The sequence below is a fragment of the Melospiza melodia genome, chromosome 24 (genome assembly GCF_035770615.1).
Source record: "Melospiza melodia melodia isolate bMelMel2 chromosome 24, bMelMel2.pri, whole genome shotgun sequence".
In the NCBI taxonomy this organism is placed as follows: Eukaryota; Metazoa; Chordata; class Aves; order Passeriformes; family Passerellidae; genus Melospiza; species Melospiza melodia.
The window spans coordinates 10,369,180-10,391,546 of record NC_086217.1 but is presented as its reverse complement, the minus strand read 5'-3'; the positions used below and the strand labels follow the sequence as shown (position 1 = coordinate 10,391,546).

The following is a 22,367-nucleotide window of genomic DNA, read 5'->3' as shown; positions in this document are numbered from 1 at the left end:
GGATTTCCATGCTAAGAAACACAGCCAATATTAAACCAGAACATGGTTTTCCATGCTTTTGGGAAAGAGCTGCAGGTCAAAGCAGGAAATACATCCAATATTAAACCAGAACATGTACCCCAAAGAACTTCAGTTTTCCCACATGACGAGGATCCATAACCAACCTCAAAGGTGAACCAGCAATTCCTCCTGCCAGTCTCCCTCATTCTGTTTCACTTCATGCTTCCTTCATTCCCTTCCCACAATGGTGGTTGCCAATAATTTTGGGATTAGGATATGAAAATGGGAATGGGCACAGCTGAGCTGCAGTGGGGAGAGCAGCTTGCATTGAACAGGACCAGGTTTGCAATAAAGACGTGGATGTGGATTTCCATGCTAAGAAACACACCCAATATTAAACCAGAACATGGTTTTCCATGCTTTTGGGAAAGAGCTGGAGGTCAAAGCAGGAAATACACCCAATATTAAACCAGAACATGTACCCCAAAGAACTCAAGCTTTCCCTTTGCCACGTGACAAGGATCCATAAGCAACCTCAAATGTGAACCAGCAATTCCTCCTGCCAGTTTCCCTCATTCTGTTTCACTTCATGCCTCCTTCATTCCCTTCCCACAATGGGTTCTAAACCAGTTTTCTCAAACCAGTAACTATGGGATGGATATCCCATGCCAGCTGTGGGTTCTCTATTCCTCCCATGACTACTTGCAGAAACAAACCAGCTGCTCCACTAAACAACTTTGAAGCAATCAATTATGACTGAAAACTAAAACCTAAGCAACTTCCTGTGTTTGTGCCATGCATCTTTGCATCCTGCTGGATCAGTGCACACTGGTGAGCTCACTCTGCCTGGCTTTGCCCAAAATTTACTGTGCAGTGAGTAGAACAGGGGCAGAAACTGAGAGCTGGGGACAGTTCTTTCCTGGGGGGGCACAGACAGCTGTATCCTCAAGTTCTCCAGCCCACCTCTCCCCAGAATTTAAGAGGCATTAATGAGACTAATTTTTTTTTATTGTTATATTAACATCATCAATGCATGCAAATGAAGAGGAATTCTTATTAATCAGCTTTGGATAGCATGAATTCAACTCTCAATTCATTCCTAGAATTACACTTTGGTCTCTGGCCCAAGTCTTTCTGTTATCTGCAAAGTGCATTTCTACCACAGCTGCCTGTGCTGGACTTTAAAACCTTGTTGTTCACTTGTTATGGAAACTCTTCCTCATATTTTCCCAGCATTTCTCACCCTTTCAGAGAGCTCAATTTAGGTTTTGCAATTTCAGTCTCTTGTTAAAAAGTGAATGATCTATAATCTTCCTTTGACAGTGCCAGTTCCCACACTTGGAGCTTTTATAAAAACATGTAAGAGCAAGGTTCAGAAAGTCTGATTCAAGCAGTCAGCTGGGTGGGGGAACAGGCACACAGCACCATGGCTATTCCAGTAGCTGTATCCAAAGTTTAAGGCAGCTGGGCAAGCTCAAACCACAAAAATAAAACTTAAAAATCATGAACTGAGCGCAACATTTCAAAACTTCAAGGATGACTTTGCTTTACCCTGTAAGTTCCAAAGTGAAACCAGAGAGAGAGGGCGTTGTGTGAACTCTGGGTTCCTCTTCCCGAGCTGCCCGTGACTCAGGCACTGATTTTTATCGTGGCACAAATCACAAAGCAGCTCTGAAGCACACACAGGCTCCCCACCCTGCAGCCTTTGCTGCAGCACTGCACACAGCCAAACCCCACAGCACCCAAATCTGGGGGGAGGAGAACTCCTAAAGCAACATCAAGCTCCCTCCAAACTGACCAGAAGAGCTGCTGTCACCCCCTTGTGTGATTAATGGACAACTGTAAAGGTGATAAGACTTTTCCCTTTGTTAAATGCATCTTGGGTCTTTTCTACTGAAATTAGAGAGAGGAGAACAACCAGCAAAGCAGTGCAGGGAGTGTATGAAATGTCACTGGGCGCAGGTGAAGGGATTTTGAGCAAAGCTGACTGTCAACATGCAGGCAGGAGTGTCACAGGTTCAGCACTCATTCCAGCTTCCAAATGGGAATGGATATTCTGTTGTTTTTCAGGAAGTTTGTCTCAGCTTCTCAGAACAAAAGCAACAAGTCTCTTAAGAAAGCTCATGAGTGACAGAAATTAACAATTATGTAAATAAAGAAAACCAACTAATATAATAGGCAAAACCACATGCACCTTCAATATTGAAACAAGGGCACAAAGCAAACTCTCCTGGGAGTTGGCCTGTAATGTTTATTCAGTAAAGCTTTCCAGAAGAAGCTTATCCCCAGAATTCCTGACAAATTCCCTCTCGAGTACTATTACTCATTGAAAATTCCTTCCACACTTGAGAAAATCCTTTCCAGTGCTTTCTACTTGTACATTCTGCCATGGAACTGGGTATCTTTAGGGTCCCTTCAACCCAAACCTCTCCATGTTTTATCTGGATATTGGTTACTCTGATCCAACAGGCAGCACACGAGGGCTCTGTGAGTTCAGTGCTGGTATCCAGCCACCCTCTGGCTACAGGAGACCAAACACAACAACTCTCAGGAACTCTCCCAGTACTTTAATTCTCTTTCTGAAGGACATTTATGTTTTCTCCCTCATGCCCAGATCCTTGGAACACAAGCAGCTTGCCCCTGTCTCAGTGCTGATCCCATTCTCCACGTGTGAGAGCATGCATCACCAGGTGAGTATTTTCCTTGAATGGCACTGAGTGTTATTTTCCAAGTTCTTTCAATGTTTTGCCATTGCCAATAAGTGTTTTCTTCCCCTCAAGCATCCTCACACTGATACTGATTTGGAACATGTGCTTTCTTCCTGATTTTCCTATCTCCTTTCCTCAAACTCACTGCAGTCTGCTTCTCCTAAAGGAGTTCCTTTGGTTATCAGCAGCTCTTTAGGCTATCACATCACTGTTTGCCTAGCTCAAATTACAATTTAAGGCATGACTAAGATCCAATCACAAGATGGAAAGCCAAGTCTCTCTGTGAGGTATTTTGGATACACAGAGTCTGCACTGGCAGTTGAAATAGCAACACACAAGGAATCCAGGAGATCCCACGCATGTCTGCCTGTCAGATACTCTGATTCTGCTGATCTGATTAAATCTGAACATTAAGTTCTTTTCCCTCTGTGCTGTTATCAGCTCCCTTTTGGCAAGAGGCACGTGAATTGCAGATCTATGTGTTTAGAAGCAATTTAGTTGCAAGTCAGCCCAGTTGCATCAGATAAGAACAAATACTTTTATTTACAATTTGGGGAAACAATTATTAGATAATCTTGCATATAGATAAGAATAAACCAGAAGAACCTATCAAATCTTTCACTAACAAAACTTAGCTAGTGCTTTTTTCCTCATGGATTTAACATTTTTTACAACAGCAGATCCTGAGGAGTCTCTCTGATTCTCAACACCAACCTGAAGCCAGAAAAGCTGTAATTCACAGCACTGCCACAGGAACATCAGACCTGCTGTGTGTTTATGTATAAAAATATTTAAAAACCCAACTGCTGACTAAGCTTCGTACTTTAATCAAAGAATGGACCAAAGTTCCTCCATTAAGAACTTGGAAATGGAGCTGCAAAACTTTATCCAGTATTGCTGGGGAAAATTCCAAGCCCTTTGAAAGTGAAAGGCAATGGATTCAAAGACCATGAGAAATCCCCCAGTGGCAGAGAGCTCAGCAGCTCATTAGAGCAATGCAGTTCCCTCCTAAGTGCAAGTTTCATATCTCAAGACCAAATCCAAAATCAGAGACCAGGTGCTGGAGCTCTCAAGCCAGAGATCTGGGAAACACACTGATCACCAGAGCTTTAATTAGAACAATGATAGCTCAAAGCAGAAAAATAGTCTGGCTTAAAATTTAATCTGTTAAAAACAAAAATGAAATTAAGCATGATGTAACAGGGTTTCACTGAAGTGGTTTGGATTCCTTCATTTGTTACCATCAGCTGGGAATGACCATAGAGAAACTGCCTCCCCAGAGAGTTCAAGCATCATATTAAAACTCCTGTTTTAAAGGCAGTTTTTCCACATGTTCATCAGTTCTAGATTGCAGACACCTTCATTATGCAAGTGCTAATTAACAGTTCTATAAAAAAGTCTTCTACAAAAATTTCAGGTTTTTCTCCAGAAAAAACAGACTTTATTCTTTACTGAGTTTATGTTAAAGTAGATATTCCTGGAAGGTACCACTGACCTGTGACTGAGTTAACTCAAGAGTTCCTAACTGGACATGTAACCCCAAACCCAGTAGTTTTTAGATGCCATTTAGTCTTGAAAAGCTACTTTAACAATCTCCTGCCTGGCCAAGCTTTTGTAACTTGTTTTTTGTTCGATTTTGACAGATGGTTTATTTCCAGAAAGTCTCCTGGCCTTTGCATTGCCCTGTGTTTCTGACATGTCAGTGATGAACTGCTGAGATAATGCGACAGTCGGAGTTAACTAAAGATAAAGTCATTGCAGTAGGCACTAATTACATTTCATCTATTTAAAACCCAGAGATCACAAAGACTGCTTCAAACTCAAGACTGGAAAGAAAAATAAAAAAGGACTTACTTGTTCTCCAAGTTTATCCAAGTTGTCCAAGAAATACTTTACAGATTCCCCCTAAAAACAAATCAAACAGTTATTTAAATAAGAGACATCCTTGATCCCAAGAGTTTACATTCTGAAGTCCAGATAATTTATCAGAAACCTACATTTAAGCATTGTAAGCTTTAATCACTGCCCTTTTTAAAAGCAGCTATCCTAAGAACACAACTGATGATTTATTCCTAGGGCAGTTAATATTTAAGCTTAAAAGCATAAAAGGCACATTTATAATAGTCACATTCTTTCCAAGTTTAGACTTGATAAATAAATCCAAGTGTTATCCACAGGGAGCATCAATGAAGCAGCCACACCTTCCTTATGAAAAGAAACATTCAATTCCTCTGAGGCTTAGCAGAGTGTGCACACACAGGCATTCAGGTGCAGGGATTAATCACCAGAGAAAGTTCATTTTTACTGCAGTGCCACAGGGATGAGCAGAACACAGCATGAGAAACCACAACACACAAAGCATTTTACTGCAGTTTCCCATCACACACCAAGCTGGACCAGAACATCTTACTCTGAGTGATGAGCAGAGCTGCTGTGCATGATATCACATTTATAATCCAGGTTTATCTCCTGGGTTCAACTCATCCCTGTCCTGGCAAAGGTAACTGCAGTTTTTAATCCCTCCAGTAATGCAGAACTAAAGGTTTTTTCATGGTAAACCTGAGCCACAGTCAATCCCGCAGAACTCCATCAGGGTGCTGGGATTAAGGAGGATTCTGCCACGGGTACTGCTGCACCTGAGTTCACTTGCAATAGGAATGTACTGATGGAATTCACTGCAGAGGAAAACACCTTTTGAAGGTTCCCAGCATCCTCACAGAAGCAAAAATCTGCTTCCTTCTGGAAACTCTTCATTACCAGCTGCAACTTACTCATTTTACAGTAAGTGCAGAAAAAAGAAGCCACCTGTGTTTTCATTCTGCAGGTGGAAGAGCAGGAATTCTGAGTGAGCTCTCTCAATGAGAAAATCAAACAGCATCTGAGGCTGGGGTGACTACACCTAATCCAGACAAGAGATTCAGGACAGGAGCTACACCCTGATAATGACCTCCCCTCACTTCAATCTGAGCTCTGCAAGCCTATCTACGGAGAATACAAACCTCACTATTCAACTGTGCCATCTCAGCATCCACCCTGGGCAGTGCAGGGTAAATGAAGGCCAAAAATGGTTCTGGCAGACACAGCAGCAAGGTACCTCTGCAAGGTTTCCAGGCACTAAAATAAGTTACATAATCCGAGGAGATGCCACACCTTTAAGTGTGCAATTTGAACATCAATGTTTAATGAGGCAGAACTGGGGCTCTGGTTGGAACACGCCTCGTGCTCGGCACACCTGCAGGAGAGAGCCCCACACACCTCTGGGCCTTGTTTTACCTCCTGTTTGCCTCAGCTGTCCTGATTTTCTCTGGGGCGACAAAAACACCATTTTAGCAGCACACAGCAGCAGCTGCTTGCAATGACAGCAGTATTGTGTCTTTTCCATCATCTGTTCTAGCCTCAATCCTCTAAGGAAGGGATGCAGGGAAGAGCATTCATATTTCACAGAAAAATAAACAACCCTGCTGCGTGAATCCATCAAGCTTCCCAAGAAGGAGTAACAGGATCAGAATTCAGGCCTTCCAAGTGCTAAAGCCACTGTCTGTAGCTGAATACTAAGGCAAAATAAAATTTAAGGTCAGGTTTAATTTCTTTTTTAGGTGCCAATAGGAGCTGGCAAGCTTCCCTTCCCCACAGGGCTGGCTACGTCCCAATCAGGCAGACTGCAGACTCACCAAGTGCAGGTATTTAATCTGGAATACCTGGGCCTCAGAGGCTGAACTGTGTGTGTGTGCATACAAACATGCATTTTAATCTCAGACAGCTTTTTATACAACTTACAGCAATACCTGCTCCCTGAAGGAGCATTAACTCTGCAGTTAATGTGGAAGTTACTACCTCTCACTGTCCTTTAAGTCCCAGGGCTTGCAGCTACTGCAATGCACAGAGCACTTGGAGCAGACAAGCAAACCACAGCCTGGAAAGGTCACAGAACATCCCCACAGGCAGCTTTCCAAAAGAGGGGATTTCCTGAAATCACAAATGCAAAACGCACGGGCCTGCAGCGACAGCAACACTCCAGAGTCACCCATCCAACACAAAGTCACCCAGGGAGCACTGAGGTGGCAGCTCCACCTCTGGGCTGTCACCTGTCAGTCAATGGACACAGACATCGAGGTGGCCAGGCTGAAACTGAAGAGACTGAACTATTAAATCCATCAGTTCCAGCATAACACAGCTCATTAAGCTGAGACATTCCAGCTTCCCTCCTCCACACCGTGGGCTCAGCTGCTTGGGCTCTCCCCTCACAAAAATCTGTTCAGACAGCAAGTGCTGTGGCCATGACTCAGCCCTGTAACCAGGGACAGAAGTGGTTCATTCACTGTTTTTTACCTGCATACCAATTAAACACCTACAACAGCTTCAAACTCATCATCTCTTCTCCCATCCCACTGCAGCCACAAGCCAGGGCCCTGACCAGTGGTAATTTTCTGTCTGCCCTGGACACGTTGCTATCAGCAGGCTGAGCTCTGCTAACTGCAGACACTCCTGAACAGCCAACTGCCTCACTGACCAGATCTTTATCAGAATGCACTACTGGAGAACCAGAGAGTTCTGACCCATTTACACGAGCTTCAAAGAGGCAGCATTACAAAGCAGCCAAGCTTTAATCCCTTCCCAAAGTGTGAAGTTTTTTATTTTATCCAATAATGAGGAGAAACACATTGAAAAACTCAGCACATAACAACTGAGGAAAGCTTTAATGCCATCTATTTTTAAAAATCAGTTAGAAAAGGTCCCATTCACAACCCTGCACAACAGCAGCCCCAAAGGCAGCTTCTGTGTCAGGCTGCTTTTTCTTGGTAGACAGAGAACCAGATCCCACTCAGTAAATCCATGACAGTGACCAGATTTAAATAGCTGTGTTCAACAGCTGTCACCTAAAATTTCCTTTCTGACAAACTGTAAACTCTCTGGTTTACCCAAGATGACTAGAAAAAAGAAACTGGGTTTCCCCACTGCGTGCCACTAATGCCTGTGTGGCTCACCATGTCCAGCCCTGCCACGAGGCTGCTCAGCAATCAGGCTGTGGTGTCACACCACAAAAGAGCCACACCAAGGGCAAAATCGAGACAGAAATGAGAAAACTGAAGGATCTGCCCCCATGAAAACCCCCACAGTTCTCCATTACACTCCTGATGTCCTCACACCCACGTTCAGTGAGTACATAGGACGGAAATTTAAAGATTAGCTAAAAATACAGAGATGTCCTCAGGACAGGAAGGACCTTGACCTGTTGGAAGGAGGCCAGAGGAGGCCACCAAGTTGATTACAGAGATGGAGAACCTCTCCTACGAGGAAATGCTGAGAGAATTGGGAATGTGCAGCCTGGAAAAGGGAAGACTTTGGGGTCACCTGACTGTGGCCTTCAGTACCTGAAGGAAACATAGAGGAAAGATGGAAAAACTATTTACAAGGGTCTGGAGTGAGAGGACAAGGGGGAATGGGTTCACACTGACAGAAAGAAGGTTTAGATTGGTTTTTAGGAAGAAATTCTTTACTCTGAGGATTCTGTGGCACTGGCACAAGTTGCCCAGAGCTGTGGATGCTGCAGCCCTGGGAATGTTCAAGGCCAGGCTGGACAGGGCTTGGAGCAAGCTGGGATAGTGGCAGGTGTCCCTGCACACCATTCCGTGGCTCTGTGTGACAGCCTCACATCAGTCCCAAGTGAATTTTCTTTTTCAAATGCAGATGAACCCTCTGAAGTCATTTGTACAGTTGAGAGTTTGGAAATGCAAATCTCTGCAGGCTGCAGTGACACTGCAGGAACCAGCCATGCCATGGAGCCCAACTCATCCCCTGCACCTCAAGTACAGCCCAAAGATGCCAACACAAGGACAAAACCCAGCACAGGCTGGGCACACATCTCAAATGGATACTGAGGTACTGCAATAAAGCAAATTTCTTCAGCAGAATGAACACCCCACACATCAGCTCCAAAGGCCTTCTGGAGTTACAGTGTTAAACTTTAGTAAATTGTATCAGGGTATTGGATTTTTAAGCAGTGCCTTTTGAAGCTTAAGAAAGATGCCCTTTTTTGTTCAGATGGAATGCACATGTCTCAGCTGTGGCCCTTCAGCCTCCTCCTGATTCAGAAATGCATGTAAACCACAGGAAGTTGACTGTTAAGTAACTTTATTCATAACTGTCAACTATTCCATTTTCAGCAAGGTTTGAGTCAAACCAGCCTGTGCCTCCTGTGAAGCTCCCTGAGAGAGCCAAGCCCCTTCATCATCCATGTACAACAAATCTGAAATCTTACTCCTGTCAAGGTGACTGACACAACAGCTTCCCCTACAACTCTGCATTTAACTACTTGTTAAATGAAATATCTCCAGTTCTAGAATTCATTCTTTTTACTAAGATATTTTACAAATTCATGTTTTTTCCAAAGCAGAGGTGATATTTAGCTGTAGGCCAACACCTGCTGGTGTGGTCACCTGCAGTAAACCAGAGCAAGTATCTTTTCTAAGCAAAACACAGCACAGAGATCACTGGCTGGTTACTGCCTAAAGCAAAGTAACCACAAAAATATTTCTGGGGAGGGAAGAAAAAAAAAACCTACATGAAATATACACTAGATGAACACATCTTTTAAACCCAGGAAGCACCAATTTATTTGGTTTCCATGAAAACAATGTCAGCAATCAAAATATGATTTGTTGAAACCTCAGCATAGCCAAATGGCTTTTTAGCTCTTCAAGGGGATCAGGGGCACTGCATTTTTTCCACTAGCAATTGCTTAAAAAAGAAAAAAGAGATAGAGAAAAAGCATCAAATAAAGATTTAGTCATCACAAGGTTTAAAGAAAGAAACAATTTATCAAACCATCTAGGTTTGGCTGCAAGTTCAGTGGAACATACTGAAATGACAGGGCTTATTAAGTGTCTGAAATAATAAATGTGATACTTTAGGAAAATAGGAGATATAACTTAGTAGCTCTATGTTAGAACTCTAAGAACCACCAAACATTTTCTCTTCCTGACCTTACTTGAATTTCTTGAAATAGAGAAACAAATATTACCTATTTTATTTAATTAAAACCCTACAAAAACACTAGAAACAAGAAGACCACCAAAAAAAAAGCTTTTTTACAAACCTAGTTTAGAATAAGAACAGGTAATTGCAGTGTTTTCAGGCTGGTGTGTACATGCCTAAATATGCAAACCAAACCATCCATAACTCTGGAGAATCAGCTTGAAGGAAGATGATGGAGACATAAAGAGAGTCAGAAAATTCTGCATTTTTCAGCACCCTAGCAATGCTTACAGCACACACTTCATTATGTACAGGGTGTTTTTCTGTTAGGGGCTTAATCCAGGAAAATCCATAGCTGAGGATTTTGGCAAAGGAAAGAATCTGTAGCAACCTTTTTTCCTTGCACCCCACCCTAAGCTGATTTAAAAGAAGACTGAGTACAAATCAATAGTGCTGCCACTGAAGGTTTAGCAGATGTCTCCTGAAATGACAGTAATAAACAGAGGGATAATGAATGGAGAAGCATTTCCATCCAATCAATCAATGCAGATTCCCAGAGGAAGGGAGATCACAGGGCACAACCTCCTCCACCCAAACAGGGACACCCTCAGCACTGCACAGAGGAGGGAGATGCTCCAGATGATCCATTTATGCCATGAATGCATATCCTAATTACACTAATGAGCTCAAATCCACAACTGCCTTGATTGTTAGAGCAGCTTTAACCAAGGCTCATGTCACGACACTGAGCTGCTTTGGTCTCTTGCTGGTCTCACACTCAGAGGTCAATGAAACAATCTTGGTTCCTTCACAGCTTTCAGGTTTCTGCAATTTCTCTTTGCAGTCACTCCTCCCAGTGCTTTCTGAAGAGGATTCCTCTTTTAAAGAAGCCCCAGTCAACAGACTAGGACAAAACTTCCCCAATTCTTACCTATAACCTGTTTACTCAAGGAACTAAACTTGAAAAATATACTTTCCCTGTTTTACAGCAGCAATCCAGCAACTTCATTGGTCTCTCCTAAAGTGATGGCAACAATTTATTTCTGAATTGTCACTCCACGCTCTAATACTTGATTTAACACTCACTCTTCAAGCAGTATTAGCAGCATTCAGGAAGTTTACAGTAAGTATATACAATAACTAATTTTTAATAATGATGCTGAAGGTATTTGGGGGAAAAAGCCCAGGTAAGCAGTAGTATATTTACTTTCAAAATTGAAAATTGGGGTCAAAATATTTGAAAATTGGGGTCAAAATATCTGAGTGTGCACTAACACAAAACACACTTCCCTGTGAGAGGTTTCCTTTCTCTAAGTGTTAATTATGGCCAAAGCACAGCAGTCCCCATTTAAGCCCACATGAGCATTACTGTGGCCATGTGCAGAGCAGCCAAATGTTCCATGAGAAATGAACCCCAAACTCCCCAAAACCAAAGGGCAAACTGGTGGAAAATGGCACTGCTGCCTGTGGGAGCATGAATGGAGCAGCCTCACAAGGGCTGGGTCAGGCTCTGCAGTACAAGCTGGGGTCGTGGTGGTTCATTAACTGATCTGAGAGCAAAAAGGAAACTGGTTTTTGTGAATTTGGAGTGTCTGGGAAGGAAGGGACAAGCTGAAGTAACCAAGCAGAACCTTCCAGGCAGGGAAGCACAGCAGCAGTGTCTCTTAGAGGCTGAAGCACAGACAGTGTCTGTCAAGACCAGACATCTCACATCTCCCAGCTTCTTTCTCTCCAGTTCACAATTTGAATAGTCACTTAAACCTGATCTGCCCATTTCCAGAGATAAAACTCAACACATTGGGATTAATTCCCGTTTCTCTGCAAGAACAGAGAGTTCAGCCACAGTTGCTGAGTACAAAATAATGCTGCTGCTCATCAATCCCCATCAGAAATGCGTCACAGCTCAGCCCAGCTCTCAGAGCTCAGCCCCATTTCCCCTTTTCAGTGCTTGCTGCGTGCAGCTCGAGCTGGGTTTGCCTTCTCGGAGCCATCAGAACTGCGTCACGCGGGGTAGAAGTGAAACCTGCCTCGTGTTTGGCCCCACAAACTCAGTATCTGCCCTAAAAACAGGAAAGGTTCCAGTCCTGACTCACAGAAGCCATCTTTTGTAAAACCTGTTGGTGGCAGAGCAGAATCTGTGTTAGCAACAGCTGGATCACTTTGGCTGGAGGGTGCTCACCTCCAAAAGCACCAGAGAGGAGTCAGCCCAAGTTTATTTCATGAGTGACATTTTTATCTTGCATAACAGCATTAACAAAGAAAGGTGAAGGGGTTTAAGAAGGGGTTTAACCCAATAATATCCCTTTAATCTATTATCCCCTATTTAGTGTAATCCAATTAATCCATAATTCTCAAAATGTGGATAACAAATGGAGGGAGACAGAGCACGCCAACCTGAGGCCTGCACTGACACCCTGACAGCACCTGCAAGCTGGGGACATCTGCCATGCCCTGACAGTGACAGCAGGATGTCACCAAGCCAGCCTGCAATTAAACACTCCAAACAAGGCTCCAGCATCAGCTGCTGCTCCTCCCAGCACCCATCCAGCACTGCTCTCCCTTCAAAGTGCCAGACTCACAACTCACACAGATTGTCTCCCATCAGCAGAGCATTTACACAGTTTCATACATACCATGCCACTCCAATTAAATTAATTAAAACATGATTGAACTGTAAAAAGAAGTTAATTTGCATACCAGTATACCACAGAGCAAACTCTTCCAGTTTTCAATTACTTTCCTAAGAGGGAAGAAATCCATTTCACTTTTCTTAGTTAGGTATTCCTCCCCTCTCCTGGTGGAATTTAATTGCTGAATTCTTAATTGCTCAAAAATATGCAAAGTCACCACAGCTTTTAGGTAGGCAACAGCATTCCACTAAAGCCTCCAAAACTACAATTTCTCCACACCAGGCATTCTGCTATTGTATTTCTAATTCTGAAAGAGTGCTTGGAAACCAGGATGTGACATATTCTAGAGACAGCTGAGACTCCTTCCAACAATTAAAAACCCTCAGAGTCCACAGCATCAATCCTGGAGTGAAGAAATTCTTCCCTGTGAGGTCCTGGCACAGCTGGCCCACCCCTGGAATGTCCAAGGCCAGGCTGGACAGAGCTTGGGGCACCCTGGGACAGTGGAAGGTTGGGAGAGGAACAAGATGAGCTTTCAGGTTCCTCCATCCCAAAGCATTCTGTGATTCCATGGTTTTCCTTAGGATCACCATCAAATAGGAAGCAAACTCCAGGTTGTTCAGCCCCTTCTGGAGGTCAGAGAGAGGTTGAGGAACACATGGGACAACCACAGACCCATTGCCAGAACGTGAACAGAATTAATCCATGAAAGCAAGGATCAGGTGAACTTTGTTTCTTCAAAAGTCTTTTTACTCCCTCCCTAAGTATTTACAATCCAAACTCTCCTTCCACAAAGTTTACTTTAGGGAAGACACCAATACCTTGCAGAAAATTTTCAAATTTCATTGATGAAATCAATCCTCCAAGGCCCAGAACACACAGCCCTAGAAATCCTATGTAAACATGCACTGAGCAAGGAGAAACTGCCACCTCCCAGTCACTATTTACACTCTGGGCAGCATCTCTCTAAACCTCAGATGTTTTGCACACAAAACAGACTGGAAGCAGACTGTAAACATTTGCTCTTCTTTCAGAGCACTGACCCACTGGCTCCATGACTTCATGTGTTTGTAACTCCAACTGCATTTCATCTAATGCTGGAGCAGTGTGAGTCTGCAAATCTGCCATCCATCATTCAGAGCTCTACTGGCTTCCAAGTTGTACAAGACCAGCACAGGCTCCCAAAAACATGACAAATATTTGGCATGTGGAAATGGATCAGCACTGAAACTGGCCATACTGAACTTGAAGATGCTTGAAAAGTCCATTATTGCATAAACTCTGCACTAAATCACAACATTTCAAAATCAGAGCCCTGAACTGGATCCCAATGCACTTCTCTAGGATTCAGTTTTAAAGTACATTTGGTTCCTATTTCTCATGAGACATCCAGATGACCAAATGCCTTTTAGTTCCTTCCTCTGTCTCAATTAGAAGAATCCATTTCAATTAAGTTCTGGTGTTTCTGTTTGCAGCCAGTGATGCACTCACAAAGCAGCTCTCCTTCCAAGCTGACAGGATCCTGTGATAATTCACTGGCTCTAGAGAAAGATCTACCTGTGTCGTTAGCTGAATATGGATTTTAAAAACTACTAAAAGTTGTGTCTAAAGTAACAGTGAAGTACACAAGACTCCCTAAACAGCAGCAAGAGGCTGAAAACATTTCATGTCACTTGTAGAATTTCATACTATAAATTAACTTAAACTAGAAAGAACTAGAAATCAATTACTAGAAAAACTGTATTTAAGAGCCCAAAAGCACTCACTTGTACAATTTTAGTAATCACCCTGCATTTTTTCCCCATAATTCTGTGTAGATATTTTGAAATACAAGTGGTACCAGTGCACTGTTTCCACCCCTGGAAATTCTGCATCCTCTTGATTTGGTCACCAGTGGGTGATATTATATCATCATGTGCCCAAAGAGAGAAGTGCTCCCAGGCTGGCTGCAGAGATCCCAGCATTTTGTCTAAAATTATTTCCCCAGCATCTTTAAACAAAGGAAAAAGAAACAGAAACTCTTGTGGTATTACACATTGCTGTATCCTTGAGCCATAAAAAGAATTTGGGGGCTTTTCAGTTCCTTGGTTAAGTCTCTGAAGAGGAGAATGATATTTCACTTATTAACTGAGGAGACTCTGAAGGAAAAGAAATTTAGGGCAGAAAAAAATTTAATGACTATGATGGAGAGGTGTGCAACATGGCACAGTGAACTGAGTGCTGTAAAAGGCAGCTCACTCCCAATTACTGTTCAGAAATTTTCTTTTCTGAAGTTGCTGTTGTCAGTTGCTGTGATGATAATTCAAGGTGCTTTCTGTATTTAAAATTCCTCAACTCTTCCAGCTCCATTACCTGATGCTTCTTGTTAATGCAGACATAGAAGATAAGAAAATACAGGAAGTAATTTAGGACCTTTTTAGTTGCTGATGTACTCTTAAACATTTTCTTTATCACTACTTAAAATCAACCCATCAGGCAGATCTGGGATAAAATATAAGTGCTAGTCTCTGGGATTATTCAGATTTTTATTTGAATTAAACACAATTTATTTACAGTTTGAGGCTGCCAAGTTCACTAATATCATGTTCTATGAATCATTTATTCACCTTTAAGATATAAATAAAGGCTTCACATTCCAGAGTAATACAAGAGATCACTTGGTATCAAGGCAGCCTCCACCAGCACTGTGAGCACACACCTTGTTATTCTGTAAAAGGGCAGGTTCTGCACCCTCAAACTTCTCAACTGAATTTGATAATTCAGCTCCTTAGCAAAGGAAAGTGCCAGCAGACACAATGCTGGCACAGAGATTATCTTGCTCTCCCACAACTGCAGTTATTCTCTTGCTTTTCTGACGCAGTCAGTGAGGTCAGCTGCATTTGGTTTTCTCACATTTTCTTAAGCAACTTCCTCAGCCACCACAAGCTGAAGTTTCCTACTCCTTTGCTGGTTCTGTGTAAGAGGTGCAGCCTGAGCCCTGAAGATATCAAAGCATTCAAGAACTGAAATCTGGGACGATAAAGACAAAACAGTCAGCAAGTAGAACTTAGGTGTAATATGTGCTTGGTGAGAGCAGACTTCACCAGCCTCTAAGGCTGAAGCCTTGTTACAGCAAACTCAAATGAGGGATCAGCAGCACAAATCAGCAGTGCCTCTGGCATGGCAGCTCAGTCCTGAAGGATTCCATATTTACACATGGAAAGCTCCCTCTCTCTGCGTGCCTCAGGTGCAGAACACAGGCAGGGAAGGTGACACTGCACTTACCCACAGATTTGCTGACACCACAGCCCAGGGACTGTGCAGGTTTGTGCTCAGGAAGTCAGCTCTGCATGGAGCCAGAGGGGTGCAGCCAGTGCTGGTTAAATTCCAAAGGTTGTGAGGAGCCAGCTCTGCAGGTACCAACATGCAACACCTTGCAGTGAGCAGAGAGCACGGAAATGAGCGTGCAATAAATGCCTGCACCAAGGGCTCAGCTTACACTGCACAGCACAAGCAGCAAAAGCTCCTCTAACACATTTGCAGAGATTCAAACCAACCTGCTGAGAAGAGGTTCACACACTCAAGATGTGAATATTCATACTCAGAAGGGCACTTGTATTTTATATTTATTTAACCACTGCTTGGTTATAGAATTCCCTTTTTTTTTCAAGAAGTAGGTCACCTTCCAGTCTTCTGCAATAAAATGTTTAGGAAACCAAGGCACATGACTATCAACAGGACACAGCTTGCTGGAGATGGCATATATATAAGCACACATCCCTCTGCTCCCATACTGCATTGTACAAGTCTGCATTTTAAAAGCAGTGGCTCCCCATAAACAGATCACAGAACCCCAGAATGGTTTGGGGTGGAAAGGACCTTAAAAATCCCCTTGTTCCACCCTGCTGCCAAGGGCAGGGGCCCTTCCACTAGAACAGGTTAGTCAGTATCTGGATTGGGTTTGAATTAAGAATTCCATCCTGAGAGATTGCACTGAAACCATGCAGAAAACACAGGCTTGCACGAGGCAAGTGCAGCACACAGGACTCCAAAGGCATTCCTACTTGGAAGAGAACTCATCCTGATTCAGGCACAGCATGTCTACATCTAGACAGCTCCTGCTGAAAGATCTCTCAAGTCCAGAACCACATTTGTGCTTAATAGCAACAAAAAATAAATAAAAACAAAAACAAAACAAAACATATATATATATATATATATACACACACATAAATATAGCAACATCCTGAAAAAAAAATATAAAAAAAATATAAATGTTTTCCCCATTAAAACCAGAGCAGCACCAACTGGAAATAAAGACCAGCCCACTCTCCAAACTCTTCAATATTTTGCTGCTAATAAGAAAAGTCAACAGGCAGGAAAGGAAGAGTGGTGGTAAGGCAGTCCCAGAAACACCATTTCAGCTCTCAGAGGCTGAAACAGAAATCCTAATCCCAATTTGGAAAAAGCTAAAAAAGGCATTTTGTGTTAAATTAATATAATTCACCCGAAGATCACTCAGCTTGACTGAAATATTACAGTCAATCCCCAATACCAAAGCACTGGCACACACTGAAGGGTTTTTGGTCACAAATCTGGAGTAAGGACACTCAAGCCTCTACTGCTGGACTCCAGAGTTAATCCCTATAAGGAGTCTTATTAATGCCAACTCATTATCTTGTCATTGGGGCTGGAAAAACAGCACATCTTCAAAAAATCCGAGTCTCTTTTGAGGATTTGAATGGCTCATTTTAAAGTATAAATCTGTAAATCACTTTTCTTTCCATATTTAGAGCAACAATGTTTGATAAATCTTTTCACCTGAGGACCATGGGATGGCAAGGAGCCTTTTCCAAGGGCTTTAAGGAGTCATTGCTCACTGTACACAGGCCATCCTGTGATCTGATGTTTGGCAGAGTACTGATTAGAGAAAGGGGAAAAAACTGCTCATACTTCAACATATGTAAAGCAGCAGCTTTTTGGATTTCCACATAGAAATTGAAGCAACAGTCAGTGTAATTGCAACATTGTATTTCAATAAACTCTAAATTATGTGATTAAATGCCCAAACAGTCAATGTTCAGAGAAGTGCTGGGTGACTGGATCTCATGTCTGCAATGAAGAGTCTCCTGTCAGTCCCAGAACAGTTTATGCACTCAGTCATGTCCCAGGGGAAGCAAGTCCTGCACCCTCCAAGCAGAGTGGGAGCACTGAACACCCAATCCCAGATCCAGGAGGAGATCCAAGGGCAAAGCCATGCCCACTTCCCAATACAGGAGTGTGGGGAGGTTAGAGAGATGAACACTGGAGGAAAACATTGCAGAAGCTGCTAAAGGCTCCTGAAAGCCACTGGCACAAACACAATGTGGACACTTCCATCAATGACAGGTAAGACAATTTTTCCAGCTCTACATTTGTGACTTCAGAGGGATTTGTGCACTGACCTCACAGCTGTTCCATGAGATGGGAATCCACCCTCCAAAATGGGAAAACCTCAACATCTGGACACTTAGCCTGGCTTCACACACAACTGACCTCTGCAGGATCAGCCTCTATAATCAGGCACATTTCAGGATGTGTTGAAAGAACAATAAACTTTCCTAATATTCTCCAGGATCCATTTCAGGCCTCATCCTTCCAGTAGAGCTTAATTAATATTCTTGTGTGTACAACAGCCCCACTAATATTCAGACAGAACCCTGAAAAGTCCCAGGACAATAAGACAAAATACAATACAATCTCCCAGTAAACTGATCAATATTTCCCAAAAATACTTGTCTGCAAAAGAAGAATGCTACATGGAAGCTGCTGCAGAGCTATCAGTGCAATTCAAGCAGAACACGCCTTTTCCTGTCCTCTATGATCTGATCTAGCACGTGCAGAAATGTCACAGAAAAAGCTGTGATCCAGAGGTGAGTGCATATCCTGGAATCCTTATTGTATCACCTGTGCCTGCAGTTCTGTGCAAATATGGACAAAAATAAAGTGTCCTCTCACATGAATCTCACATCTCTGCAGCTTTCTGGCTTTAAAATACCCAACATTCACTTCAACTGCAAGTAGGGCAATAAATATCTGTCTGAAGATCAACAACTGCTGGTGGCAAAGATCAAAACCCACCCAAAAGTTACCTTCAACAAGAACAAACACTGAACACATTCAAAGCTTATCACACATCTGAGGCTCTCATCACACTCTTCCATTCTCAGAGAACAATGAGACTCCTGGAGAATACTTCAAAATGCTTCTCTGTTAACAGCTCTCACAGCAAGTTCAAGAAATGCCTGACATGAGAGGGAAGCACAGGCTACTCTCACTCCCAAGGGCCCTGCTCAGTGCTCCCAGCACCAAAGGCTGCTCAGCAAAGCTCCAGGAGAGCAGCAAACCCTCACAGCACACTCAAAGCTCAGCAGCACAAACAGAACAGGCAGGACATGCCCAGGTAAGTCAGCCTGCACGCTGCAGAAGGGACAGAGTGGCTGTGTTTATCCAAGTCACTTCAGAGTTTTACCGGAAACCAAGCACTGAGGGGAAACGTGAAATGTTAATGAGGTGTCAGGTGCTGGGCTGATTCAGACTCCATCTGTAACTCAGCCCTGCCAGCCTCCTGAGAGGCCAGAGGAGAAACAAGCCTGGGGGATGCAGGAGAGGAGCCTGAGGATGACCAGAACCTCCAGTGTGAGTTACAGAACAAGCACCTGAATGAGTCTGGTTTGTAATAAAATGTGAGGCATTATAACATCAACCACCTGGGAAGCACTGAAGTGGCACATACTGCACTAAGCTGTAATTAGCTTTTCCAGTTCTAAAGCACTACACAAGCATGACCTAATGAATTTTCATAAATGCTGCTGCTAGTGGCCAGAAGGCCCCTATTTTTATACCAAGGGAAATAAATCATATTGGCCATCCCATGACCACTTGAGTTAACAAAATGAGGAAGGACACTCCAGTGAACTAGACATGGAAATGCTGATTCCTAATTCCATTAAAATACAACCAAGTTCTTTTTTTTTTGCTGCTATAAAAAGATCTCATTGTTTCCTTAGGCTCCCAACATCATCAGTAAAAGATCCTGGAGGAAAACAAAAAAGCAAGAGAAGCTTCACAAGCCCTCACAAATGTACATATATGTTGATGTTTTAACCATATTATTGCAGAAATCTCAATTTTAAACCTTTTTTCTCTACCCAGGCTACAAATGGCTTCTACACTACACATTCTTGCTGCGTTTTTTCCAGAATTTATGTGTAAATTTTGACATTTTTCACTCCTTACCCATCAGTGCTCCATTTTCCATTTGCTCACCTCTACCTCTGTCCCAGAGTGTCCTATTCCCATGGCAAACACTTCCCCACTGTTTCTGCCTGTGCTCCCTCAGTATGAGCCACGTTTTTCACTCTGAAAAGAAGTGAGAGCAGATCCAGCCCAATAATGCTCCTCTACCACCTCAGCCCCAGAGCTTTACACTGGTTTTGTGCCACTTTTCCCTCTCTCCTACTCATCTAATCACTGCTGCTATCTCCCATCATATTTTTTTTGCCACAAGCAGCCAAACTGGAAGCAGAACAGTATTTTCCTCTTTTCCCCCATTCTACAGTGTAAAAAGTTTCCAGTCTGGAGCCTTCACTCAAGAGTCAGTACTTGACACGCCTGAACTGTCTGTGTCCCTCCCAACTTCCCCTGCTCTGCCTCCTGACTGGGACACGCCTGGCACTCCCTCCTTAACCATTTGTGTCCCTCCTGTCACAGCACAGGAACTCTCTGAGCACTCCCTCAGGTACAGCAAGAATCCACATGGCTGCAGGAGCCTCCCTCTGCTCTGCTGCCCTCATGGAGCTCTGGGGTAAAACTGAGACTTCATGCTTGGCCAGCACAGATCACAGTGCCTGCACTCAACACAATGACATCATTCAGCTGCCTTTTTTTTTTTTTTTTCTTTCATGTTTATAACTTGGCATAAATATGTCCAGCTGAGATTTTGAAAGGATTTAGGAAATAAAGTAATATAGGAATAAATAAAGCATTTATCTTGCTTTCAAAAATTATTAGGATAGTACTGAACTATTAAGAGCACCTAAGAAATATTCCTGAGTTTTACCTAAAGAACAACGTGATAAACATATTTTTGCAGATAATTACACAGATTTAGGGATTTACAGAAAAAAGCAACAGCTTTCTTTGTGTAAGGTTCAGAAGAACAAATTCTTCACTACCCTCTTCACAACCCACTCAAAGTGAAACTCTGCACATGTTTCAGTTATGGAAAGAAGTCACTTCCCAGGGCCTCAAGATGACAGAACAGTAATTGCTCCCTTCCCTTTGCTACACAGCCCCAAGTCACTAAACATGTTTAATCGAAGACAAAACTGTTTTATTGAACAGATTTTAAGCAGATCCCTCCAGCACAGCAATTACACCCCTAGAACTCACATCTGCACCAGAATCTTGACTACACAAGAGCAATTACTCTTTTATGATCACTTGAAGGTGAAACTCAAGGAGCACCAGGTCTGCTTAGGAACTTATTTACAGAGCTCAGCCCAGGGCTGGGCAGGTGATAGGGCACTGCAGCACCTGCCCATTCTGCAATCTGCAGAAGGCATTCCATGATCAGGGCAACACATATTTATAGAATATTTACACAACCTCTTTAAGTCAGCCTATGATTACACAACCATTCATAATAGCTCAACAGGAGACATCATGAGCTATTGTTTGGATTCACACTAACACAAAGGTTATTTTTAAGACATAAAAACACAAAGCCACTTATGTTTGAGAGACCTACCAGAACAGATTTAATCTATTTTAAGGTTCTCAACCCCCACCCCCACAAAACCCTATGCCACTGGTATACACAAGTCTATGAACAACCAACCAAATCTAACTCAAAATTGTTCATTTCTTTTTGCAGCATTTGCATGGGAATGGAGCAAAGGGAGTTCAGCTGTCACACAAAGTTTGAGCTGCTGCTCAAGAATCAAGAGGTTTCTTTTTCCTTTCCAACCCCGCTACTGAATTGTGTACTGTCTCTACCCCACTAAAATAAAATTGTGTATCTCATTATATTTCCATTCCATTTTGCTACATTGAAGCTCAGAACTTCAATGCAACAAAAATCTCATTACATGAGTATTAACACAGACATTCAAAATTAAACAGGAAGTATAGAGAGGGAATGTTTGCTAGATTGCTCAAACTGGAATAGAGAAGGGAGTGGTTTTTAAATTCTTCTCATTAACCCATGCATATCTTTTCTTTAAAAATCACATTACTATAAAGCCTGTCTTTTTTTGACAAAGCATTTTTTTTGCTTGGCTTGGTTAAGTTGATGCACCAGTTAATAAAAGGGTGGTAATAATCATATAGTAAAAATACTGTGCAGGGACCAGCTTTGTTACAAAACTTAAAAGCCCTCAATACCTCAGCTTTCCCACATATGAAATGAGGGCAATTACGTCAGAATCTCTTTTATTACTATTAAAAAAGGGGGGGGGGGGAAGTAGCTAAACGCAGCTGTGTGCAACACCACAGAGTAACAGCCAACCAAGCACCCAAAAACGCGCACGGGAGCGGCCGGGCCGGCGTTTCACAGAGAGGCGAGGCAGGAACAAAATCACAGGCGGGCACTTTGAGACACTGAGAGGCAAATCTTACCAGCTGGAACTCCCTGCGCCTGTCATAGGCGTGCTGGATGCCACTGTCTGCCCACAGGGCGCGGATGGCAGGCAGGTAGTCCAAAAAGACGCTGGTCTCCACCATGCCCTGCACCACGGTGACCGCGCGCGTGTCGAAGGCCATCACCTTGTCGCCGTTGCTCTGGTTGGCAGGGTCCCCCCAGGGGATGTGCAGCTTCTCCCTGGCATCCACCAGGACTCGCACACCTGCGGTGACAAGGAAAGGCACTGTGAGCAGTTTCTCAGCATCTCCCGTTTCACCAGCCCTCAGAGGACAATGCACCCGCTCTGCACAAAGCACAATGGGAACGTCCACCCGTAGCGTCCCAAAAACTGACCCAAACCACTGCACTTACAGGTAACAGCAAAGTCCAGATCTGCTATCTCAAGAACAT

The 22,367-nt window shown here is 43.1% G+C and overlaps 1 protein-coding gene across 1 annotated transcript in view; it reads right to left on the bottom strand.

Moving 5' to 3' along the window:
- GNA13 (G protein subunit alpha 13) overlaps positions 1-22,367 on the bottom strand; it is a 30,313-nt gene that overhangs the window by 5,577 nt on the left and 2,369 nt on the right. Inside the window, exons 2-3 of the mRNA XM_063176016.1 lie at positions 21,953-22,179; positions 4,563-4,613 (exon numbers count right to left, since the gene is read on the bottom strand). Of these exons, the coding sequence (XP_063032086.1) occupies positions 4,563-4,613; positions 21,953-22,179 (278 nt within the window). The remainder of the gene's footprint in view (positions 1-4,562; positions 4,614-21,952; positions 22,180-22,367) is intronic.